The sequence below is a fragment of the Gymnoscopelus microlampas genome (genome assembly GCF_963454915.1).
Source record: "Gymnoscopelus microlampas genome assembly, chromosome: 10".
In the NCBI taxonomy this organism is placed as follows: domain Eukaryota; kingdom Metazoa; phylum Chordata; class Actinopteri; order Myctophiformes; family Myctophidae; genus Gymnoscopelus; species Gymnoscopelus microlampas.
The window spans coordinates 2033839-2061740 of NC_139947.1; the positions used below are offsets into that span (position 1 = coordinate 2033839).

General features: G+C 39.1%; 1 protein-coding gene across 8 annotated transcripts in view; it reads left to right on the forward strand.

The window, feature by feature from the left end:
- The window catches only part of LOC311053443 (uncharacterized protein), a 105434-nt gene extending 91903 nt beyond the window's left edge, over nucleotides 1-13531 (forward strand). For 7 of the 8 annotated variants that reach the window (XM_084068972.1, XM_084068971.1, XM_084068970.1 and 4 more), the window contains 7 exons: nucleotides 882-941; nucleotides 1267-1438; nucleotides 6552-6698; nucleotides 7063-7227; nucleotides 11328-11470; nucleotides 11652-11759; nucleotides 11839-13531. In XM_084068972.1, the coding sequence (XP_083925098.1) occupies nucleotides 882-941; nucleotides 1267-1438; nucleotides 6552-6698; nucleotides 7063-7227; nucleotides 11328-11470; nucleotides 11652-11759; nucleotides 11839-11865 (822 nt within the window). In that variant the 3' untranslated portion in view covers nucleotides 11866-13531. Of the gene's footprint in view, nucleotides 1-808; nucleotides 946-1266; nucleotides 1439-6551; nucleotides 6699-7062; nucleotides 7228-11327; nucleotides 11471-11651; nucleotides 11760-11838 lie in introns of those variants that run through there. The other variant, XM_084068977.1, reaches the window with a different exon arrangement.
- Nucleotides 13532-27902: the final 14371 nt, after the last annotated feature.

Here is a 27902-nt window from a genome sequence, read left to right on the forward strand (position 1 = left end):
TGTACCCCCACAATCTTGCTAGTCCCCCTCACAACCCTGCATGCATGTCACGCTCAACAGTGTGAGCTTGCTACATACAGTCAATCCTGTTGAGAGGCTTTTCAAAAATATCAGCATTATTTTTGTCTCAACATAAACACACTTTTAACTCAATGTATGTTGAATGTATTCTTACGTTAGTTAGCTTGGTGACAGTCTTTAACATGTTCTCCATTAAGACATTATGATCCACTCTCTGTGCAGATCAGTGCTACACTATGAATGTACCACCCTGTATGGAATTCGATCTACAATGAAGTGACATACTGCTCACTACAATACAATGTTTCTGCTGCAGGAAATATAATAACAAATAACAAAAGGTTTTATTGACCACAAACTACCCATGATGTTCACTGTTATTATTTGTAACATCAATTTACATGTACATGGCTAGTTATCATTATACACAGTGTCACCACTATCATGAACACAACTACATTTAACTTATACTTTTTTCCTTTATCTCTTTGAGAATTACTTTATTGGTTAATGTTTGAGGGTTCATCTACAGCAGTTGAGTTTTACCGCCCCCGCATTTCACATCTGAAAACCACAACTCTGTTTGTCACGTCATCACCACGCTTGCCCATACATTCTGTGGTTAAGGGCACTGTGTGTGTGTGTGTGTGTGTGTGTGTGTGTGTGTGTGTGTGTGTGTGTGTGTGTGTGTGTGTGTGTGTGTGTGTGTGTGTGTGTGTGTGTGTGTGTGTGTGTGTGTGTGTGTGTGTGTGTGTGTGTGTGTGTGTGTGTGTGTGTGTGTGTGTGTGTGTGTGTGTGTGTGCGCGCGCGCGTGTGCGTGCATGCAAGTATGTCTAAAACTACTTGCTTTGGTTTGACAGTGTCAGAGACCTTTCTGCTACAGTGAAGCCAAATGTAGGACAACGGAGATATCGGACAAAGTGAGTAAGTTGACATTTAAACAGAATATTTAAATATTATTTAGAAATACAGTGCATTATATTTTAATCACTTAATGCATAATATTAATATGCACATTATTAACATATACTTTTACTAACCACTTCAATCCTATACTTTGTTGTGCATCAAAGAGCGTAAATAACCAATCTACAAGCTCACAATGTTTTGCATTGCAATATGATGTGAGCTTGTAAATCTGCTGTTTTTGCCAAATGTCTGCCTATCATGTCAGGCCCAGAACAGGGACACTAGGGTTCACATGGTTAATTAACTTGAGTCACTTTGTTTGTGTGGTTCATTAAGATGTCTACAGATACTTCTGACAAGCCAGACACATCAACACGTGTGAGGTCTGGTGGAGGAGTCAGGAGGGAGAGGCAGGAGGAGAGAGGAGAGGAGGAGAACGTGGAGAATGAAGGAGCAGACAGTCTGAGAGACCACGGCTCTAGCTCACAGGGGGCTACAGGAGATCAAGGTACACAGTAACACTCTTACAATGGGTCTATCTCTTCTCACATCATTACTACAGCAGCTTGTCACATGACAATCTCCTCTCATTTCATGATGTGACATTTATTTATATGCATTTTTAAGTTACCCTATTTGGGTCCTAAATTACAGAGACTATCCAGATACTCTGGCAAAAAAAATAATTAGGAAAGAACTTCCCGATTTTTCCAATTTTTCATAGAAGATATTTTTATTTATTTATTTTTAAGCGATGCAGCCAACATTTATGTTCTTGTGTGTTGCGTTGCCACCTTCAATGGGGAGAAATAAGGGACCACAGGCCCACTTGTATATACCAAGTCAAGCAAAAGTGTAAATATTTTTTATATATTAGTCAAAAATATGATAATGATCAATAGATAAAAATGTTGACAGTTAACTTAGTAAAAAATTTAAACTGAACCTACAGTACCGTTCACAATTTTGAGCATGACATGACTTAAATCCTGAAGAAACTTCATGTCTCAGAAATGTGTCAATTTCCTAATTATTACAATTAAAAGTCTTATGTACTTATTTGTGAGTACTGACGACTCAAAACTGTACTTCAGATACTGTAAGTATATTTGTAATTAAATTGTTTGGGTTTTTTGGGGGGGGGAGTACATAAAATATTTGCTTTAGCATATCTTTAGTGCTTTTAGTATATTAAGTACAACTTAAGTGTTTCCAAAACAACAACGTTTAAAACGTATAAAAATTACAAATGAGTATATTCAACATGAAAAGCCAAAGTATAAAATAAGTGGTCCTTGGCCTGAAAAAGGTTCAAGACCCCTGGGCTAAATGTTTATGGATTATATAGGATAGATTGATAGGGTTATTTATGTAGCTTTTTAAATTGTCCCAAAATCTGTAGGAATGGATGGAATATCAGAATCATCAATTTGCACTTATTATTGGTTACTGTATTATATGGGTTGATGTAGGATATAATATATTGTAGGCTACAGCTGACAATATAACATTATTTAAACCATATACTATGTCTGCCTTAAGTATAAGGAATTGAGCTATGCCACTCTCTGTAGTCTGCTCTTTAGCTGCACGGTCAATACACAGCATTCTACAAACATTTTTGAATCTGAAAAGAACATTATTTATTTATTTTTACCGTTTTCATCTGGTGGGGGCACGTCAGTTTTCAGCTTCACCCAGCTGAGGTCTGCCCACAGAGCAGCCCGTGGAGGAAGGAGTAGTTAGGGGTTACGTGTCTTGCTCAATATAAATTACTATAAATACAATTATTTGCATTAATGGTCTTGTACATTTTCCTACTATCTGATAAACTTGATCTTATGATTTCCTAATCAATGGTTATGATTACTATGGTTAGAATATATAACTACGTTGGTAGTGTTTGGGGAAGGAATTACAGTTTGCTACAGTATGTCACTAAATGATATTTTACTCTGATAGGATGCTACCTACCTACTGTACTACAAAAACATACTACAAAACCTTAAGTTGTTCTCTGGTTACAGTTTAGAGAGACAGGAAACACAGAGAGAGATTAGTAGGGGAGTGACATACAGCAAGTGGTCCAGCTGGGAATCGAACCAGGTACTCGCTGTCAGATATTACAGCCCATGTGGTTTTATTATAATATAATAATAATAATAATAATAATATAATAATAATAATACACTGAATTTAAATAGCGCTTTTCTTGGTACTCAGAGTCGCTTTACGAAGAAAATAAACCACTTTATTAAGAGAAAACTAGTTAAAAGGCTAAAAGCAAAGAAAAAACATCATACTAAAAGGGAGATTTGACTTTTTGAGAAGGTCACTCATTGTAAAGGTGAAGACATGTTTAGAAGACTACTTATTGTACATCAGACATACTGTATGAATGTTTCTGCAGAAATTGAAGATGAAGGGGATCTGAGCACATTGCACAAAATCACTTCATTATATACTGATGGAGTTAAAAGTTAAATAATTCGGATCCTGCCAAGGGATGGCCATCAAAAATAAAATAAAATGAAATCCTTTGCATTCTACATTCTGTCTGCTCACTTTCTTTACTTTCACTACTCGACATACAGTAACTGCTTCCTTCAACATCCACACTTCTCATTACTCTTTTTCTACCCTTGAGTTGATAAAGGGTCGTAAATCCTGCTCTATGTTAATTAAAACTATTTGTAGTTAAACCGCTGAAAACCCAGTGTAAAAAGGATGAGACGAAATCAAAGACAGACACAGGCCGGTTCTCAAATTAAAAGGTTGACATTGTATTAAGAGAAAAAAATAATTAGGAAAGAACTTCCCGATTTTTCCAATTTTTCATAGAAGATATTTTTATTTATTTATTTTTAAGCGATGCAGCCAACATTTATGTTCTTGTGTGTTGCGTTGCCACCTTCAATGGGGAGAAATAAGGGACCACAGGCCCACTTGTATATACCAAGTCAAGCAAAAGTGTAAATATTTTTTATATATTAGTCAAAAATATGATAATGATCAATAGATAAAAATGTTGACAGTTAACTTAGTAAAAAATTTAAACTGAACCTACAGTACCGTTCACAATTTTGAGCATGACATGACTTAAATCCTGAAGAAACTTCATGTCTCAGAAATGTGTCAATTTCCTAATTATTACAATTAAAAGTCTTATGTACTTATTTGTGAGTACTGACGACTCAAAACTGTACTTCAGATACTGTAAGTATATTTGTAATTAAATTGTTTGGGTTTTTTGGGGGGGGGAGTACATAAAATATTTGCTTTAGCATATCTTTAGTGCTTTTAGTATATTAAGTACAACTTAAGTGTTTCCAAAACAACAACGTTTAAAACGTATAAAAATTACAAATGAGTATATTCAACATGAAAAGCCAAAGTATAAAATAAGTGGTCCTTGGCCTGAAAAAGGTTCAAGACCCCTGGGCTAAATGTTTATGGATTATATAGGATAGATTGATAGGGTTATTTATGTAGCTTTTTAAATTGTCCCAAAATCTGTAGGAATGGATGGAATATCAGAATCATCAATTTGCACTTATTATTGGTTACTGTATTATATGGGTTGATGTAGGATATAATATATTGTAGGCTACAGCTGACAATATAACATTATTTAAACCATATACTATGTCTGCCTTAAGTATAAGGAATTGAGCTATGCCACTCTCTGTAGTCTGCTCTTTAGCTGCACGGTCAATACACAGCATTCTACAAACATTTTTGAATCTGAAAAGAACATTATTTATTTATTTTTACCGTTTTCATCTGGTGGGGGCACGTCAGTTTTCAGCTTCACCCAGCTGAGGTCTGCCCACAGAGCAGCCCGTGGAGGAAGGAGTAGTTAGGGGTTACGTGTCTTGCTCAATATAAATTACTATAAATACAATTATTTGCATTAATGGTCTTGTACATTTTCCTACTATCTGATAAACTTGATCTTATGATTTCCTAATCAATGGTTATGATTACTATGGTTAGAATATATAACTACGTTGGTAGTGTTTGGGGAAGGAATTACAGTTTGCTACAGTATGTCACTAAATGATATTTTACTCTGATAGGATGCTACCTACCTACTGTACTACAAAAACATACTACAAAACCTTAAGTTGTTCTCTGGTTACAGTTTAGAGAGACAGGAAACACAGAGAGAGATTAGTAGGGGAGTGACATACAGCAAGTGGTCCAGCTGGGAATCGAACCAGGTACTCGCTGTCAGATATTACAGCCCATGTGGTTTTATTATAATATAATAATAATAATAATAATAATATAATAATAATAATACACTGAATTTAAATAGCGCTTTTCTTGGTACTCAGAGTCGCTTTACGAAGAAAATAAACCACTTTATTAAGAGAAAACTAGTTAAAAGGCTAAAAGCAAAGAAAAAACATCATACTAAAAGGGAGATTTGACTTTTTGAGAAGGTCACTCATTGTAAAGGTGAAGACATGTTTAGAAGACTACTTATTGTACATCAGACATACTGTATGAATGTTTCTGCAGAAATTGAAGATGAAGGGGATCTGAGCACATTGCACAAAATCACTTCATTATATACTGATGGAGTTAAAAGTTAAATAATTCGGATCCTGCCAAGGGATGGCCATCAAAAATAAAATAAAATGAAATCCTTTGCATTCTACATTCTGTCTGCTCACTTTCTTTACTTTCACTACTCGACATACAGTAACTGCTTCCTTCAACATCCACACTTCTCATTACTCTTTTTCTACCCTTGAGTTGATAAAGGGTCGTAAATCCTGCTCTATGTTAATTAAAACTATTTGTAGTTAAACCGCTGAAAACCCAGTGTAAAAAGGATGAGACGAAATCAAAGACAGACACAGGCCGGTTCTCAAATTAAAAGGTTGACATTGTATTAAGAGAAAGAATCAATCCACAAGGCACCGTACAGCAAAAATATCTCTCTGATATTACAAATACAGGCAATAGTATTTATACACAAGTTGGAGTCCGGACATCAGATATAAGGTGGATCCTAACGATTGGTTAAGACCCTCAGACGTCAGATCATATCATGAGCTGTCAGGCATCAGGGTGTCATCATAATAAGTTGTTGTTCATCCTATAGTGTCCTTGTGTGCAATTCTCGGTTCCATAAACAAGTTATTCCTTCGATATCATAGGGACATGTGCCCGGTTTTATCTGTGACAGGGTGACAGCTGACAGAGTAAATTAGTGACAATATCCCGGTCATACAGGTCATCTTACACAGATACAGGTCATTTGACATTTAATCACAAAGCGTTGACCAAGACATGTTTTTACTGATTTGGAAACATACTGTATGGAGCCGGCACCAGATAACAACTATGGAGCCAGCTATATGGCCTTGGTAGAGAAAATACAGTAGACTTACAGTACAAAAAGCATGTTTAACAAACTGAAGTATAGGCCCAAAAAGACCACTATATTGATTTGACTGGTTAGATCGATATTTCTAGATCATATCAATCTGGTCCACAAAACATATAGTTTTAACTCCATCATATACTATTCACTCTGTGTTTTTTTTAAATGAAACTTTGAAGGTGATCATATTAAAGTTGAACTCTATTGTACTATTATCCTCCAGTTGTCCAGAGAGAACTCAACCTCCAGAGAGACCTCAACCTCCAGAGAGAACTCACCATCCAGATGAACATCGTCAGAGCGTGTGGAGTGATTCTTATGCTGCTGTTTGCTATATTTGTAACAAGAACCGTAGACAAGGTCGTGGACTGTGAGTATCAGATGGTTAAGATCAAATTAATGCACTCACAACAATAAAATTACTGTATCACACAAGAACCCTTTCATGCTTTACTTCCGATAGTTTGTGGTTTCACTAGTATTCTATATATTCTACATCTCTTCTGGAAATAACAAAAATGATGGAGCTTGCACAAAAAACTAATTTCACCCATTGTTTTACACCTGTAAACCTGTGATTTGACAATAATGCTGATTTTGATTCTATTTACTGTACATAAAAACCACGTGATCAGGAATATTGAGAATTAATCTTCTCAAAGCACCTTTTCCACACAGATAATTTACCTCATCATCAACAACTGTGTTTATCATCACCTTTTGGTCTTTTGCAGACAATTCAGCCAATGACGAGTTACTGTCCAACCTGAAGCAGTTCCAGACCAGATATGACAACATGACCCTCGAGCGGAACCAGTGCCAGACCAGACTTGACAACCTGACCCTGAAGATAGAGCAGTTAGAACATGAGTTAAACGAGTTTAAGAGGGAGACAGCAGGTGAGACAGGTTACTTAACTTTTATTTAAGGAGTATTTATTATGGTTTAATATCTCCGCCAGGCCGGAACGGCCGAAGGTGAGGGATTGTGTTTTCAGTCCTGTGAGTCCGTCCATCCATCCGCCCGTACTTTGCATGCACACTCCCAGTAGATCCCATATTTTTCAAATTGGCCTCATGGTGGCGCTATAACAGGCTGATTTTTACAAAAGACACTTTTTGCTTCTACTCTTACAGATTTGGTCCAAACAATATTAAAGTTTCCAGATTCTAATCTAATTGGCTACGATTGGCTTCCGTTTGCAGGAGGGGCCCGTTTGCACAAAATGCGACAAATCATGTCCGATTGGTGTGAAACTTTGCACGCACAGTAATATGTTTCAAATCAGCCATATGGTGGCGCTATAACAGGTCGCAACCCGGCCTGGCAGGAACTTTTTGCCTACATGTATAAAATATCAACTTAGGATATAACTCCTCTTGCAAGATTGTCAATAATAACATTTGTCCAAGGCACGTATTAGCAATTAATGTTAAATTAATATATAAAGTTAATACCATCACAGTGTTCTTAAGTGTGAGTGTTATATGTTAAGTGTTATATTTTTTATGATTTTATTAGACGTTATACAGGAAAAAACACATGTTACATCATGTCCATTGTAGAAACGTCAAGGATACAGACACATAAAAGTCTTGCGACTTATTTTCATTGTGGTCAGGTACAGGTAGACAGTACAGCAATAAATAATACAATCAATAGCTACACTACCTACAGCATGAATACATATAATCGCATTGCTAACTTAAGTGTTTTCTAAAAGCCATGCTTTGACCCTTATCTTAAAAAGGAGATGGCTGCTGGTGCTCTTTATAGTCAGGGGTAGCGACGAGTTCCAGTTGACTGCTCCTCCAAATCTAAATGAGCGTTTTCCAATTTCAGTGGTGAACGTGGGCATGGTCAGGTCTGCTATGCTGGCTCTGGTTCGGTGGGAATGGGCTTCGCTACGCTTCTGAAAAAGCTTCCATAGGTACACAGGGGCGCTGTTTATGTACCGGTAGATGTTATGCACCAGGTTCAGCTGTAGTTGAACTGACCTGGCTGCCAAAGGGAGCCAACCCAATTGCTGGAAGTGTTGTTTTCCAACATGGTCCCTTGTGAGCCAATAGCAAGTGTCTTTAATATATAAAGTAAATATAAAATCAGGGTTCATTAGTGTTTTTCATGTTACATATTTTGATTTATTAAAACACAGGATGCCCACCTTTTTGACAAAAATAAAAATGTATTAAAATAAATAAACCGGTTTGAACCGAATCGTGGCTCAAAAATCAAGGGTTGAACCAAACCGTGGATTTTCGAGCCGTTATACCGTATACCCCTAATTGTCAAGGATAAAACCTAACCATTGCTGGTTTATCACCACTATCATAGAGCCACAATGTAACAAGATTGAGTTGAAAGGTCAGGTAAGAGCTGGCTATCTATGTAGATCTGCTATTTTCTCTTTTGTTTTTTTGTTTTTTACCCCAAAGGAAAAATAAAGATGATCTCATTTAAATAGATTTTTTTCATATTAGATCAAATCGACTTGCAGCCCTACTCCTCCTAAACCTCTACCACCTACAGTACTGTAGCTTTTGGGTTTGGGTTGTGTACTTACCTTAGTTGGCATGATGTAACTAGTCAAATTGGTGAGATATATCGCTCCATTGCACAGTTGATTAGAAAATAATTATTCAAAAATAGCTTCTCATTGACTTCCATTATATGGTGAAACAGCTCTCAATGTTACTCTTTTAGCACAAATAACGAATGCAAACATAACAGTTTCTGACAATATACAGTACAGTATAACATCCCAAAACCTAGTATGGTGTTTTTTTTTATATCAAAACATAAACTAGAAGGATCGAATGAAGAACTGGGCTGATACGGATCTTCAAATAGTAAAATCTACACAAAGATTAAAAATGTCTTTAAAACAAACGCCGTACTGGGTTTGTGATGTTATTGTCAGAATCATCTTTCTTTGCTTTTGTTTATTTGACTTTATTTGACTTTTGTGTGTGTGTGTGTGTGTGTGTGTGTGTGTGTGTGTGTGTGTGTGTGTGTGTGTGTGTGTGTGTGTGTGTGTGTGTGTGTGTGTGTGTGTGTGTGTGTTCTGAGGAAAGAAGTGTGAGTGGCATTTAAAGTTTATGAAATACTAGTTAAACATACACAGGTGTGCAAACACCATTTATGTAATTAATAAATGGGTTTACCGTAAATAACATCCTTGACTACTATTATTGTTATAACTATCCTATAATACAATTCGCAAACTTGTGCATGCGTCGCGTGCCTCTGCCTCTTGCAAGCAAAACTGCGCATGTAACTGCGCATGCATGGACATTGTCATCCGTTTGCGAGGGATCATCTTTCACCGTGCGGGAGCACCTTCGTTGCCACATCCGTGAAACGGGCAAGAAACAAGTGCTGCCGTGGTCTATGCAAACTAGCCCAAATAAGCCCAAAATCACTTATACAAAAGGCAGACCTGGCAACGCAGGCTACGCCAATCATGTTCGAGAGATCTACAGGCTATGGGGCAGAGACGCTATGTACCACACACCGTATTTTAGCAACAACGAAAGTGCTACCTCTCATTGGTCTTGTCCAATACTCGCTCAGACACACAGCTCCCTGCCGACATCACAGACGCAGTAACGGCAGGGCTCCGTGATAGTTGGGGGAGATGAGCTGGACAGCACAATCACAGTCATTTCTCTAATAAATCGCACTGTCATTCCTATTGTCAAGACTTTTAGGTCACTGCAGCCTGCTACTAATGTAACAAATGTTTGTCCACTACTGTGAAAGCGTTCGTTGTATTTGAATGATTAGTGGCCAGGGGTGCTTAACATGAGCCGTTAGCATGCGGATAACGCACTTTTACCGTAGCATGTGGCTAACGCTAACGTGGTTGTCGTGGCTGACGCAGCTGTGAAATCACGTTGTCAACAATGACAGTTAGTGTGGTGAATGTTACTATTCCTGCTCAGTTAGTCCATTGTATATGGTGCGCCCACATAAGCCCAAAATCGCTTATACGACAAACATACCTGCCAACCCTCATCGTACACACACAGCATTAGCTGCTAACGTGGCCTGCAACTTGGATTCTGTTGCTGCTGGTTGTGAATGCAGCCTGCTAATAGTGTCTAAAGCATGTAATGTTTATGTCCATTACTGTGTTGCCGTTAGTTGGGTTACATGACTATTAGCCAAGCGCTGCCTATAATGAGCCGTTAGCGTGTAGCTAAGCTAACGAACGAGTAGCGTTAGCATGCGGCTAATGCTAACGCTGTTGTCGTGACTGAAACGGCTATGTTACACATCTTACCAACAACCTGTATGAACGTTAGTCTGGTAAATGTCACCAATGCTACCTAATTAGCCCGTTAAAGAGTTTCATTTTAGTGTATTTTGTGGCTTTTTGGGACACAATGTAACGGCAGCATGACGCGTTGCTGCACCATCACAGGGCATCATGGGAAATGTAGTCATTTCTGCTAATTTAGGTTCTACTGTGTTAAGCTTGTGTTACATTACTGCTGCTTAAGGCCCCTGCATGCTACCAAATGAGGTGGTCACCCTAGCACCGTTTGAGACCACCGAAACGAGCCTTAGGTGGACCCCACCTAGGCAATTCTATGTGGGGCAGAGGTGGGTCTTAACTGGGATGCACATGTGGGCTATAAGTGGGTTCTACCTGGGCCCTAGGTGTATTCCAACCAACCAGAGTGCAGTGGCCATCACTCCAAATGTTGTGACGTCAGGGCTCTCAGTACTGCACATTGGGGGAGTAGGAGGGGCGCAGGGCGGGCGCACAGATCGCTGAACCAATGGTAGCCCACGGATGTTTTTTCTCAAGATTTAAAAGCCGCCCTTCTATGCCACATATCAGACGCGCTACAGGGTCTTTACTGACCGAGCCATGGCCCCACTGGCTACGCCACTGATATGCGCTGCCAAGTGGGCGCGGGCGCTCTAGTGTGTTACAATTGATTATCAGTACATTGAAAATCCATCACTGAAACTCCTGCTTGATTTTTAGTCAAATCGTGTTCCGGTGGATGGCAGACGTTTGGAGACAGCTGTTACTACAGATCTACAGAAAAGAAAACTTGGGAAGAAAGTAGGGAACAATGTCTGAAGTCAGGAGCCGATCTGGTGATCATCAATAATAAACACGAACAGGTAAGTGTGTGTGTGTGTGGGGGGGGGGGGGGGGGGGGCGTGCATGTGTGCACATGTGTCAATTATCCACATACAGTAGATACATCTGATCTAATTCTATGATTAGTAGTATAGTGAAAACCTGAATGTACAAATGTATTAGAGGAAATTAATTCTGGTTCAATCATTGACACATTATAAGGAATTCATCGGAGGATTGAGCCATGTCAGTGGAATATCTTGGATTGGTCTTAAAAAGACTGAGAAGAAATGGTCGTGGGTGGATGGATGGGACACAACCGACAACGCAGTGAGGCATTTTATTTATATACGTTTTTCTATTGCAATTGTAGTGATTGAGTGTGGTTAAAATGTTGTTTCCTCTGCAGGTACTGGGCCAGTGGACACACTGGTAACAATGAAGATTGGAAATGTGCATACTACTGGCACCAAAATGGAAAATGGACAAATACATTATGTTCAGTTCAAACAAACTGGATCTGTGAGAAGTGATGTTCTTTTTAACTTCATTGATGAAACTGCAGCTTAACTGCTTTGTGAAGTTAAATAGTAGAAATTAGTAGTGAAACTGCCCATCTGTTGTATCCATAATCACATTAATACAAAACAAACCACCAACTATATACTTGCGTGGTTAATAATTTTGCTTAAGGACACAGTTTGTGTTTAAACCATCAATTTGGAAGTGAGGAACAGTGTGTGAGAATGGTGTTCATTGCATACAGTTTAGCATTCAACACCATTTAGTCTTCCAAGCTTATCACCAAGCTCAGAGCCCTGCCTCTAGCTATGGGCAGGGGTGAGCTCAGCCCACCCAAACATATTTTGCTCCACCAGTCAAAAGTTAAGAAGAAAAAGGTTCAGCCAGTGGAACAATTGCACAGAAAATGTTAGCACCTTTCCATTCTTTGAAAAAAAATGAAAAAAGATGGACACTGAAAAGGGAAAGAACAACAACATCAGGCTAAAAACAGAAACAAGCGACACATCTAAAATCAATCCCTTATTATCCCACCCGCTTCTCCTCCCAACCCTGGGACTTTACATCTTGTCACATTTGATTTGAAGGAGTAGTCACCTTAGTATATGTGGTTAAAGTGAGCGATCATCTGTCATCTGTTTGCAAGGGAAAAAACATATTCTCGGGTGGATAGCCTACAGCCCTCCTCCAAAGTCACCCAATGCAATCCCTCCTCTTCTCCTTTTGGTCAGTCAAAACACTCTTTGAAGCAGATATGCCTCAGAGTGAACTCTGATGGATTCGATTGTACTCACACACGGCAATGCAAAGCAAGTAAAAACTCACACACCGTCCCACTTCTCATGAAAATTGACATGCAAACACATAACCTCCTCTAATTTCTGTATGGACTGGAAAACAAATGTTGGCAAATGTTAGTTGCAACATTATGTTTTTGTTTATTATGTTTATTTTTTTTCGGAGACTGAGAGATCGTACAAAAACTGTAATCTCAGAGAGTGGAGATGCTTTGCACCTGATTTGGCAACTAGCAAATTTCCAACAGTCCATTTGTGTCAATTAAATGTATTGGATGAAGGAAAAATGGTGTAAAGTAATTTTCAAAGGGATCCTAGCCCCTATTGTCACACCATGATACATGAAAGAAAGAATTTGATCTTGGCCCATGAGAATTCAACTCCACAAATTCCTTATCCATGGATGCCGAGGGAAACAGGAGACTGATGTTAGATGGATTGATTGATTGATTGATTGTCAATTGTCAACATTGTTAACAAGAAATATAAGTTTGATTCATCAAATAATATCTAGTCTATGGCTGTGTAGATGCATGTCATTTAATTAAACTTGATTTGACTTTCATTTGTTCTATTTTGCAAGATATATTTGTAATTCTTTTGTTATTTTATTTTTATTGTGGCTTTTTTATGTTATATTGTTGCCACACTATAAGTTGGCTTTAATTATAATTTCACTGCCTGCAAAGTTGCCACAGCTGTATTATAGCTGAGACGATATGACAAAATACCTTTACTGCTACAGGTAATTATTTTAATAATGTAACGGTAACCCTGTTTTTCTTGGACTTATGAACTGTACAGTTTAAGTGGTTAATAAAACTTTACACGACAATATTATTCTAGTCTATTATTCCAGTCTATTAATTGCATTTATTCATACCTAAAAATACTGCAAGTACTGTGTAAATATAAGGATGTCAAATGCATTGTTATGGGCTGTGTGGGCTTCACAGGTCCAGTTTAAAACATGTATTCTCAAGTTAAGGTTTACAGTATGTTGTCACTTAACTGACTTTCCTTGCTACCAACCACAATAATGAAACGGTCCTTGCTACCAACCACAATGGGGAAAGTAGAGTTACAAAATACAAATTATATATACAACAAACTGCACTGTTTTTACTGTAGGCAAAATGGCAGATACAAGCATCTTGTTTCATCTTTCCTGTGTAACTGACCACATACTGCATGTTCTAGTTATTTGTGTAATGTCAGTCAACAGCATGGGGTGCTTATCAATGCTATCTACAATACCACAGTGTCACCACTATTATCTGTAAGTTATTGTCTTTGTCTGCGTGCGTGCGTGCGTGCGTGCGTGCGTGCGTGCGTGCGTGCGTGTGTGTGTGTGTGTGTGTGTGTGTGTTCATCGCATCTAATTCCAATTGTTTATCCTGTATGAGTTCAATTTGATTTAAGTGCCAAAAGCTGTCTCAGGCCACTTTAATATAGAGCAGAGACCTGACATCGTCCCACGCTGAGCATGCAATTTCTGCGACAGTGACAACGAAAAACTCCTCATCTTGAAGGTATTTCAGGCAGACCCAGGAGTTCTCTCTCCTGATTGGATATTGGTATCTTGACCAGGAAAACAATGTTTTTGTTTGCTAAAGGGTTGCAGTGAAGGGGATACCTGTTTTATTGATCAAACACTGTACACCTGCAGTTATTGCTATCAGAATGTAGAGCTTTTTAACAGTTCATTTCACAACCTCAACAAATCACTACACCACCTTTTTAAATATGTATTCCTCAGCTGTCTAAATGACTGCCACTTGTTGGCAATCTCAGTGTGTGTTTCTGTTGGAAGACATGTGATAGTTCTATATTATTCATAGAAAGGAATACCAGCACTCACTTAAGTCCTTTTAGGCTCTTATTTATTTAGGTCATAGCTCCCCAGCAAGCAGCGTCAAACCGGACGTTTCGGCCCAGAGGCCTTCCTCAGCGTAGGAAGGCCTCTGGGCCGAAACGTCCGGTTTGACGCTGCTTGCTGGGGAGCTATGACCTAAATAAATAAGAGCCTAAAAGGACTTAAGTGAGTGCTGGTATTCCTTTCTATGAACATTGTCTACTCGAACCGTGCACCCTGTACTTTGAAACGTCGAAAACTCGTCTCATGAGTGCTTGCTTCCTTCTTCTTTTTCATAGTTCTATATTATACCAGGGGTTAGTCCTAATCTTTATTCTTAATTGTTTTAATGTTAATGTGTTTTGATCAAGCAGGACTCTTTAAATATGGGCACTGGGCAGGTATATGGTAGGTGTATTACAAATATAAATATAGCTGCAAGCAGCGATAATACGGGGCCAGGAGAGAGAAAGAGAAATGATAATTCCTTTAACAGGTCAGTTCATGAAAGTCCTTGCAGTCTTGTTTCCAATGAGGGCCTGTGAGCAATTAGGGGTTAAGAGTCTTGCTCAGGGACAAATTTCATCGACACATTTGCTGACCTGGCCTGGCATCGTACCTGGGGCAACCAGAGCCTCTGGCTCCCTAACCACTCAGCTATGGCCGACCCTCAGAGAGAGAGAGAGAGAGAGAGAGAGAGAGAGAGAGAGAGAGAGAGAGAGAGAGAGAGAGAGAGAGAGAGAGAGAGAGAGAGAGAGAGAGAGAGAGAGAGAGAGAGAGAGAGAGAGAGAGAGAGAGAGAGAGAGAGAGAGAGAGAGAGAGAGAGAGAGAGAGAGAGAGAGAGAGAGAGAGAGAGAGAGAGAGAGAGATTGAAGAGACATGGAAACGGAATAGATTGAAGAGACAGAGAGAGAGACATGGAAACGGAATAGATTGAAGAGAGAGAGAGAGCCATGGAAACGGAATAGATTGAGTCATGTTTTTTGCAATTCAACTTAAATGAGTCTGCATCAAGTGAGGCTTGAACCGGCAACCTTGCGATCGTGAGGCACTCTTAGGTAGCTGCAACACTACCTATAGTGCTATAGCTTTGTCCAGGCTGATATTGTCTGTTGAGGATCACAAACTCTTGCCTTCTGTCATGACCCAAGCCCCTGTTTCACTAACACAAAGATCACTCGTTCACAAACCATTTACCAATGAAGAAATTGTACATCTCCTCAGAACCAAAACTAGTGAAAGTAGCCGATCTACAAGCTCACAAACCATTAAAAGTTGTCAGATTGTACATCGGCTATTTTCACAATGAAGTATGTTATACATTGAAAAAACATACTCTCATTGCTATCTGAAAAGTTGTGAGATTGTAGATCAGCTATTTTCACAATGAAGTATGTAAAAAACACTCAATTAAGTATTTCATGTTATCTTTAACAATTGCAAATGTATTCATTGATAGTCATGTTGTGTGAAATGCAACTTAGATGAAGTCTGCACCAAGTGAGGCTTGAACCTGTGACCTTGAGGTTGTGAGACATACACTTAAGCGGGACGCTATTGGACCAACAGACAAACCTCTGAAAAAAGAGATCACACTGATCATACAGTTTCACGCAAATAGCTGAAAAATCCTGGGTTTAAGTGTTTTTCAAACTGCTCAAGATTGCGGACAATCTAAGGGCGGTGCTTACTGGTCAACGTGATAGATGTGTTCCTCATTAGTCAAGGCACATGTGTAAGCAGGTCTAATGGCTGTCGGCCAAACGAGGCATGACTTTTGCCTGTTTAAAGTTTCAATTTTCAAAAAATTGCTATAGCGCCCCCGTTTGACCAATTGGAGTAAGATTGGTTTCAGTGATATTCGGAATGGCCCTTTACATTTCTGCAAAGTTTCAAAGAATGGTAAGTCTGCATGTGTGTGTTAGGGGCAGATGAATAATTGTCATAAAACTGCAATATTCATTGGCTCATTAAAGCTTCATTTTTTCACTTATGGAAAATATTTTGCAAACGTTTTTTGGCATAGGTCCAAAGTTCATGTGTAAAAAGTTTCGTGCAGATTACTCAAAAATCCCAGGAGGAGATAGGTTTTAACTGTTTTTCATATAATTCAAAATGGTGGGAGATCTAAAGGTCAGAGGTCAAAAGTCAGAGGGTGAAAGTTGTTAGGCATGAGGAGACGCATGTGTGCATCGAAGTTTCATGGCTGTAGGTCAAACAGGGCATGAGTTGTACCTGTTCAAAGTTGGCATTTTCAACTGAGTGCTATAGCGCCACCTTTTGACGAAAGATTGTGAGATTTATTTTTTGATCGTTTTTCATGACCATCTATCATATGGCCGAGTTTCGTAAAAAGCGTATGCACGGTTCAGCCAGAACTGGCAAAAACCGCAGAAGAAGAAGAAGAAGAAGAAGAAATGGAATAATGCCAATAACAATACGGGTCCATGCTGGAAGCCTGGCCCCGTAAATATTGTCAAATCTCTGCTGAAAAAAAGAAAAACAATTCAGTTTGAATTCAGCTGTGATCCTCCATTTGATGTTACACTCTTTACCCGTTTAGACACAGAAGGGTCAACAACTAATTGAAGTATAAATCAGTCACTCTAATCCTAACCCCTAAAACTAAATGCCTATAGGCTACTAATCCCAACCTGAACCCCTTCCTAATTATAATTATACGCCCAACTCTATGAAACAACCATTGCTCTGTGAGGACTAAGAAAATGTCCAATTTTGTCCTCAATTTATTTATAAAATTATATAGCCTACTTGCGCGCGCGCACACACACACACACACACACACACACACACACACACACACACACACACACACACACACACCGCAGCGCTGTGAAGTGAACATATCCCAGACCAGAGTAGCTGCTCAGCTCAAGGTCATGTTAGGACAGGTTGCAGCAGGAGGATACGTTACTTATCAGATTTTAACTATTCAGAATGGTTTGTTTTAGTGAGTTATAACACTGATATCCTCCCAAATTAGTCATGATTAAAACAACATGTTTTCATTAGTTGCCATTTATTTTGTTAATATTATATATATATATATATATATATATATATATATATATATATATATATATATATATATATATATATATATATATATATATATATATATATATATATATATATATATATATAGCAGCCTATTTACAGGCAGTAGGCTACTGTAGCGGTGTAGCCTACTTTTAACTTTATAGGAAAAGGAAGAGATCTCTCAAGAATCAAGATATGATGTCTTCACTGTTCTAAACAACTGGGTTATTTTTCTATGTTGCCTAATATTATAGCCATAGAGTTATAACTTATAATACATCCCATACGTGGTTGCATAGCTATTTTAATTTCGGTTTCGATACGGAAAAGGAAAAGGCGAGGTCTAAACACAAAGACTGGGGAAAACTGCTCCTCCTGTGGTCCAGCGCTCCTCCATTACTGGGTGTGTGTCGTTGTGTTGTGTTATTGTCGTATTGATTAGTTATAGATCATCAACATGAAGGTTCTCCTCAGAGCTTCATGGTTCATCTGTCTGTTGACAGCAGCTGGATTCATCCTGACATCAGGTAGGAGAAAAGTCACTTTAAAACATTTACAACAAACATGGACGAACACACCCGAGAGGCGCAGAGCGGCCTATTATTCATAACAATTACGAGTGTCGCCTGCATTAAGTTTTGGGCTATACGCCTATTGACGAAACTCTTCCGTAACCCAATGTGAATAGACCAATTATTTGTTTACTAACATTGAGCCTGGACGCACAGGTGATTGTTTCACGCAATCAATTCCCACTGTTTCGGGGTGCACTGGTTTCAGCACACCCCAACCCCCTCTTGTGTGTGTTGGCTAGTGAGACGCGTCCTAACGAGACCTGATATAATGGGTTTCGTTGCGCGCATACTGGCGACGTCGTCTGTTAAGGGGTCTATAGAATATCCCTCGTTAGCCGTGAAACATGACTGTGTTCCTGTTTTTTTGATTTTTTTACATTTACAACCCGTACATCTACATAAACGTTCAGATTTCAAATATAAAGTGTTGAACCCCCGGCCACATATGTTACAGGTTAAAGCGGCCCGGTAAGTACCCTTATCTTCCGTATTGTTCAATAAAAAAGCTTTTTAATCCGATCGCCGGCCATTTTCTCCGAATTTTCTCCATATGCTTTCAACCACGCGCCCCTATCGGTGGAATATGTACTGCACTCTGATACATTATTAAAAAAAAAAAAGGCCGCCGATCGGATTAAAAAGCTTTTTATTGAACAATATGTAAGATACGGGTACTTGGACCCGGGCGCTTTAACTTGTAACATCCGTGGCCGGGGGATCAGCACTTTACATTTGAAATCTGAACGTTTATGTAGATGTACTGGTTATCAATGTAACATTTTCAAAAAACAGAAACTAGTAGCGCCATGACGCTTGTGACAGACGAGCGTCATGTGTGAACCATGCCTAATCCCTCTTCCACACCAGACACCGGTTGGTGTATTGCGTATGGAACATTTGCATTTAATGCTGGCTCTACAGCATAGTAGTGCTGACATTGTTTAGATACTTTTCTATGGATCTCAGTGGGAAATTATACAGGCTATTGTACTTTTTAGCCATTGCAATTACTGTATTTAACAGCTTAGTCTGAAGATTTAGATTATTAATGCAAAACATTTTAGTTAATAATTTACGAATGTAGGCTATTATTATATGTTCAGAAGCCCATATAGGCCTATAAGCCCCACCTTAGGCTACCTGCAACAGTAACGTGGCAAACACATTAATGCATTACAATTACAATCCAATAATATATAGTGGAATAGGCCATTCTGCATAATATGTAGCCTACTTTCATATTTGATAGGCCTACTGTACATTTTTGATGCCAATAGTTTTGTACTTTTACTCACATAGGCCTAACATGTCTACATTGTGATATTGCTACTTTTACTTAAAACAAAATTACTCTTTGTTTGGCAGAGGGTTGGGTAGTTATACCTTGCCATGATGTAACACAAAAATATTGGCGAGATATGTTCAAAATTTAGTGGCTCCATTGGTTAGACGTTGCTATTCCCAAAAAATCAGTGACTTACATTGCACAGTGATAAAGGTCGGTTTCCGGTCAGTCTTTTAGCACATAAACCAACACAAAGTGTATTCTCCACTTATACTGTATATAACGTTACACAACCTGGTTCTTTTTGTTTGTTTGTTTGGTTATTTATAAAATTGTCAACTTCCAATTTGATTTTGGTATTTGAATAAGAAAGAAGACCCAGACCTTCAAATCCTAAAAATCAACAGGACACACACACACACACACACACACACACACACACACACACACACACACACACACACACACACACACACACACTTTGTATGCATTCACATATGTGCTAAAAGAGTGACTTTGAGACCTGTTTCTTTTTACAATGTAAGTAATTTGGGAGGATATTTTGGATTATAACGTTTTTAATCATGTTCACAGCAAGGTACCATAGACAGTTTTGAGACAAATTATGTCAAACCAACCACTTCATGTTGTATAGGAGACACTAAGCAGTAATCAATTGTAATTATATAAACCTTGCACTCGTTTATGCATTGTAAAACTGTTTTCTGTAGTAATAGTTTTTTTCCCTTTTTTTGTAAGAAGCTAATGAACAGTTACATATTCCACCTAGGTTGTCAATGAACTTGACACATGGTTGGTTCTTTGAGATTATGTCTATAGAGATTGTTACATTTTGATACTTAACAATACTTATTTTTGCTGCCAAACCCTTGATTCTATTATATCTCAATAACTGTTCAAAATGACTGAAATTGTTTTTCTCCACACAGATCAAGAAGATGTGAAATACATACACTTTAAAGGAATCCTTCAATTGCAACCATATCTTAAATCTGTTACTGAACCCATCACTGGCATCCTGTGGAAACATGGCCCCAATAAGGTAGCAGAATGGGATCAGGGCTTTGGTCCTGATGTGGATTACTATGGGACATATAGAAACCGCACACAACTGAATAAAGACACTGGAATGTTGCTCATCAACAATACGAACATTAAAGACAGTGGAGTATATTCTGTGGAGGTAAACGGTCGACTGCAGAACAAGACTTGTAAGGTTGAAGTGATCAGTAAGTATGAACTGTGCCTTGTGAATGATAAATGTTATGGTCATGTCATGTGTTGTACTTCTATCATAGCGCCTACATTTTTATACAGTATACACATTTGTCCAGTCCTCACTCCTCAGAAGAGAAAATATGAATTTGAATGGTTATGCTTAATGGAAGGGAAGCTGTCAGAACCTTCTCTAAAATATCCGGGACAACGCTCCACACGTCCAAGACTCCCTTCTGGCTCCCAAACTGTGGAACGAACTCCCCGTTGCAGTCAGAACTGCAGACTCACTCCCAATGTTCCGCCGTAATCTGAAGACTTAGCCCGTAACACTTTCCGTAGCACTTGCCCTAGTCTCGACGACCTTGCAGGCTTATGGCAAAGGCTAAAATGTAATTTATATAGCATGTTATGTAGGCAGATGCTAGGTCGTAGACCTGGCATCCTATAGTATGTACAGTATAGTTTAAATGCACAGATTATAGATTTTTTTATATTATACTGTTTAGACCACACATGGGCAACTAGCGGCCTAGGGGCCACATGCGGCCCCCACCTTCACTTAATACGGCCCGCTGGTTAATATTTCAACTGTTACAATTCCAAACATGCAAACATGACCCGCTTTAATTACTTCAGTAACACTAGTCATCAGGCTTAGTGACTAGTATTAAAATTCTATTGTATTTTTTATGTCCAATGTATTTGTATTTAAGTTCATAAAGTTGTGAAGTATAACTAGATGCATTTGAAATAAAAACAAAATGTTACCTTCAGGATTCTAATTCAAAAATAGCAACAAAAACAAACCAGGATTCCAATTCAAAAATAGCAAAAATAGCAGATCTAGAAGCTCAAAACGTGTCGCACTGCGACGCGTTTTGAGCTTGTAGATCGGCTATTTTAACCACCCCTGGTTTAGACTGATGATAGGTTCTTGGTGTACCTATGATCCTATTATGATTATTACTATTTCTATGCATTTGATGTATTACCTTTTCCTTGCTTACTGTAAATTGCTCTGGAATAAGAGCGTCTGCTAAATGCCTAAATTGCTAATTGTAATTGTATGGAAGGATGTTTTCTTATGAACATTATTTTTATTGATAATTCAAGGGTTAAGGATCAATAGTGAATGTGTCTAAATCAGTAGGATGGCCACCTCACAATTAGTGATGGTGATTCAATTATGCATCTAGAAAAGTGTACTCCTTGGAGCACAGGCCGGGTTGCCTACCCAGGGCCTGTAAACTTAGGAGGGCAGTCATAGCCACTTGGAATGGGATCTGAAAAATCAAACTCATACATCACATTACCACAGAGATCATGTGTAGCAATTTGGGTGAGGTTTGGACAAAATTGGGAGGAGTAGTAGCTAAAAGTGTGTTTTGCAAAGAAAAACACAACATGGTGGAAAGTCTTGTCAGTTGGAAATGGTCGTGGCTTATATGGGGAGTTGCATAATGATCCAAGGAATTCAGGGGGAGAAATCATTTAGATTGTATGACTTACATTTCAAGAGTTATATGCCAATACATGAATCGGCCTATCATAGTGCCACCATGAGGCAGATGTGAAAAATGTATGGTGGCATGTCTTTCTTGGCTTATGGGAATGAATGTGCGTGCAAAGTTTCACAGCAAACGGATGGCGTGTCCATAATTTGTGGCAATTTGTGCAAAACGGGCCAGTACTGCAAACTTTGGAAGCTAGTCTTAGTCAATCAGGATGGACTATGACAAATCTGACAAATGTGTCCTGGTCACATGGCTATAGAGATAAGTTGTACAGATTAGCCTTAGGTTTGGACAAAATCTGTAGGAGTAATATCAGAAACACTGCAAAAATCGACCTCCTGGGGGCGCTATAAGAGGCCAATGTGAAAAGTTCAGTTCAGAGGTTCTGCTCTGGCCTCCAGGGAATGTGCATGCAAACTGTCTCGCTGATCATAAAGTTCCCTTTATTTGCCATCATTGTGCAGTTGTTGCTGATGAGACATATATTTGAGTCATCTATGACAGTGGTTCTCAAACTTTTTCATGTCAAGGACCCCCAAATTGACACTTATTATCCCGCGGACCCCCATTTGAAAAGATATGCCAGGGACCCCCATAAGAGAAGATTTTTACGGCTCTTACAGTGATTTTCAACCATTTTAATTTCAAGGACCCCCAGTTTGACATGCATTAGGCTACGGACCCCCATAATGGCATTTCTATCTCTGGGACCCCAATTTATATTGTAAAATCAATGTTAATTTAACTCTGAGAGTGTACAAATGGAACCAAATGTGGACCCGTTAGGGTCCATTTGGTTCTATTTGTACACTCAGAGTTACAGACCATAAGGGTCCATTTGGTTCCTAACTATCCATCATTTAGCTGGGGACCCCCTGGAACTCCCCCAAGGACCCCTGGGGGTCCCCGGACCCCACTTTGAGAACCAACGATCTATGATTCAGCCATTCAGTCATGATTCCCATTATACTATAGTATCTACTGACAGCGTTCAAAAGACATTTGGTACTGATTGGTTTGGTTTGGTGGCTTCACTGGCTTGTGAGACAGACAGACAGACAGACAGACAGACAGACCCATTTCTAGACTAGATGCCTTGCCTCCTGCAGAGCCACGCTTTAAAAATAATTCTCTTCCCTTTCTGCTTGTACATGTACTGTAGGCCTACTTCATGGTTTGTCTCAGACCAGTTAGTCTCAGCGCAGCGCCAACACAAAATTGCCTACCTGCAAGTCTGAGCATTGAAAATAATATACTGATTCATGATGGGGGGCATGCTCAAATGGAAACTCAACAGTGACCTCTGTTGGTCAAGAAATGTCACATACTTTACAGTGAAACAGATTTGCCAACTTGATTTACAGTATGAATATTTTTTATATTGAAAACATTTTATTTAATGTCAACGAATCGATTAACCATTTAAGCGTTATTTAATACTTCATCGCACAATGGTGTCATGCAAACATTGTGAAAATGGCGACGTCCAAGCTCACAATGTGCTGTGATACGTTTTGCCCAACATTGTGCCCAGTTGTGAGTTTGTAGATTGGTTATTTTCACAACTTTTTTGAAAATTTGTGAGATTTTAATTTCTTAAATGCCGGAACCTTTTAGACTATAATGACATGCCCAAATTGGGGATTGATTATTAATCGATTATTTGATTTTATCATTGATTATTTTTATACTTTCCCAAAAATGTTCATAAATAGACAAAATAGCCAATCTGCAAGATTACAACATATCATGATGCATCACATTGTGAGCTTGTAGATTGGCTATTTGAGCTATTTTGGTTAATAAAAAAATTATTTAAAAAAAGAACGTATCTCAAACCGTATTAAAATTGTAATATCGCACTTAAATCGCAAAGTAAAATATGGGAGGAGTGAAATCACTACATTGAATTGTTAGGGTTAGTTGTAGTTGTGTGTGCGTACTGTTTATTAATTGATTTGACTAAAATAAATACATACAAATAAAAACAACCCGAACCAACCCTGGGGTCCTAAACAAATGTAAACAAATGGTCATCTCAACTTTATGCAAATGACAACTACACATATCCCTGGGCATTAGCCAATCATATTATTGTTGAATATGACAGGGTAGCCATATTCATATTCATATTCATATCCAATATGACAGGGTAGTAGTGGGTGTGTTTCATGTAGGTGTTTCTGTGTGCCACAAAGCATTTAGTCAATAGCGCTCGAACCGATTGATTTAATCAATAATTGATTAAATCGATTAACTGTGATGAAATATCAAATAATCAATGAATAATCAATCCCTAATTTGGGCATGTCATCATTATAGTCTAAAACTAGTCTGCAACGTTTTTCATGCCAAGGACCCCTTAGCTGAGAGAGAGAGATGAAGAAGGGACCCCCCACTATATATTGTATAAAATTGTGTTGCATTAAAGTTTCTCATAGATTTCATAGATAGCTTCATAGGCTTGTTTGACAGCACTGTCAATGTGTAGCGTTGAGTTGGATTCATGTTAATGTGTATTTTCAGACAGTTAACCACTTAAACCCTCAAAACTTGCACTTGGTCCGCTGTTTTTTTCCCCCTGAAGCAAACCTCTTTGCCGAAAATAGCCGAACTACAAGCTCACAACACGTCGCACTGCAGTGTGTTGTGAGCTTTTAGATCTGCTATTTTCGGCTAATGTTCACCTCAGAAAATAGGGATAAAAAGATGCTGTCACACAAAGATTTGGATACAAAGATACCCCCCTGTAGTAACTGAGGACTCCCCTAAGGCTCCTGGACCCCCTGTTGAAGACCCCTGTTCTAAAAGGTTCAGAAATGTAAGAAATTAAAATAATAAACTCCCAACATTTCAAAAAGTGGTGAAAATAGTCGATCTATAAACTCACAACTAGGCTCAGTGCGACACAATGCAACGTATCACAGGGCACATTGTGAGCTTGGACATTGGCATTTTCGCAATGTAATGTTTGCATGACACCATTGTGCGATGAAGTATTAAATAACGCTTAAATGGTTAATCGATTCGTTGACATAAAATAAAATGTTTTCAATATAAAAAATATTCATACTGTAAATCAAGTTGGTAAATCTGTTTCACTGTAAAGTATGTGACATTTCTTGACCAACAGAGGTCACTGTTGAGTTTCCATTTGAGCATGCCCCATCATGAATCATGTATATTATTTTCATTGCTCAGACAAACAATGCTCAGGCAATTTTGTCTTGACTAACTGGTCTGAGGGAAACCATGAAGTACAGTACATGTACAAGCAGAATTATTTTTAAAGTTTGGCTCTGCAGGAGGCAAGCCATCTTGTCTAGAAATGGGTCTGTCTGTCTGTCTGTCTGTCTGTCTGTCTGTCTGTCTGTCTGTCTGACCAGGGCTAATCTCGTAAGCCACCAAACAAATCAGTACCAAATGTCTTTTGAACGCTGTCAGTAGATAATATAGTATAATGGGAATCAGGACGGTCAAATTGGGCTGAATCATAGATGACTAAATATGTCTCATCTGCAACAACTGCACAATGATGGCAAATACAATTTACTTTATGATCAGCATAAAGAGAAGGTTGTGTGCACATCCCACGCCTGTATTTAGGCCAGGTGCTGGACATCAAGGAGGAATCAAGAAAAAGAAGGAGGAGGTCCGCACACTGTTTCAAGCTCCAAGAAACTCGCTTTTTAATACTGCAACGCTTCGACCTTTAGGTCTTCATCAGGCAAAATGTATATTGATTATATATAAATTTTGCCTGATGAAGACCTAAAGGTCAAAACGTTGCAGTATTAAAAAGCACATTCCCTGGAGGCCAGAGCAGAACCTCTGCCCTGAATTTTTCACATTGGCCTGTTATAGCGCCACCAGGAGGCCGGTTTTTGAGAAACCCGTTTTCTGATATTGCTCCTACAGATTTCGCCAAACCTAAGGCTAATCGTACACCTTATCTCTACAGACATGTGATCAAGACATTTGCCATATTCCATCCTGATTGACTAAGATTGGCTTTCAAAGTTTGCAGGAGTGGCCCGTTTCTGGCGGAGACCTGTGCTCCAAGGAGTACACTTTTCTAGATGCATATTTGAATCACCATCACTAATTGTGAGATGGCCATCCTGCTTCTTCTTCTTTCGTGTATCATCGTCATATGTCCAGCTCAGTGTCGCAAAGCCACGCCAATGTCTCTGGTCCCACTTGGAAGAGGCCGTCCTCTGAAGGAGGTCTGTACAGAGGACAGGTGGTGATGATGTGGTCGGCAGTCTGCTCAGGCTCGCCACACTCGCATACTGCGCTGTCTGTCAGGCCCCACTTCTTCATGGGCGACTTGAACCGGCCAACCCCAGTACGGAGGCGGTTCAGCAGTGTCCACTGCCGGCGTGGTAGGTGTTCTCCGTGGACTCCATCCCCAGGGTCTAGGATGTGATGGTGCATCCGTGACGGCTCAGCCGACTCCCACTCCCGTCTCCAGGCATTTTCCAGCCATGCTCTTACAGACATGTCCTCAGGGATGGTTCCAAGCATCTGTTGTGCTGTCCTGCTGAAGGGGTGGCGGGACTTCAGCCTGCTTGGGGGCACTGCCTTAGTTGTTGTTTCGTGCAGGATATGCCAGTCATGTTCGTTGGCTTTCCTAGCAAGCGCGAGGGTAGCGGTCCATCCTGCAGATTTAGACACATTCACTATTAATCCTTAATCCTTGAATTATCAATAAAGAATGTTCATAAGAAAACATTCTTCCATTAAGCATAACCCAAATGAATAGTTTCTCTTCTGAGGACTGGACAAATGTGTATATAAAAACTTCCAAAATAGCTCAAATAGCCAATCTACAAGCTCACAATGTGTCACATCATGATATGTTGTAATCTTGCAGATCGGCTATTTTGTCTATTTAGGACAATTTTGGGCAAAGTATAAAAATAAGGCTTTTTGTGACACATTTTGATAGTGTGCTAATTTTGTATTAATCTAAAAATCACACCCTGTGTGAAGGTAGCGGCGCCTTTGATACATTTTGTCATCGATATGTGTTTATAATGTGTTTATAGCCATGTGTCACGTGAAGCTTGACCAATCACTTTGCTGACGGGTCTGACCAATCAGAACGTTGACGGGTCTGACCAATCAGAACGTTGACGGGTCTGACCAATCAGAACGTTGACGGGTCTGACCAATCAGAACGTTGACGGTAAACACGGACAAAGTCAGGTATAGAGCAGGATCCGCTCTATACCTAAAGGTATAGAGCGACTACCGCCGCTAAAAATATTTCTATCGGTGTCGGTTGTTGCTGGCTCTGGCTTAGGGGTAGTTTTTAACCCCCAAGTCCCAAAAACTTTGAGTTTGGAGACTAGACTACACCAGTAATTCTGAGCTCTTTTTAACCAACAGAGAAAGTTCCAAAGCCATTGGTGACTGTCGATCCACCATCTTGTTCATCTGACTCCGTCTGCATACTCTCCTGTAACGGTTACATCAAAGATTCTGGTCTGGTCACCTATCACTGGAAGAACGACGGGGAATCCATACCGGTTGAGGCTGGAACGTTGACTATCACCAACGATGACAAAATGAAGAAGATTAAAACATTCTTTTGTGAAATGGAGAACCCAGTCAGTGTGGA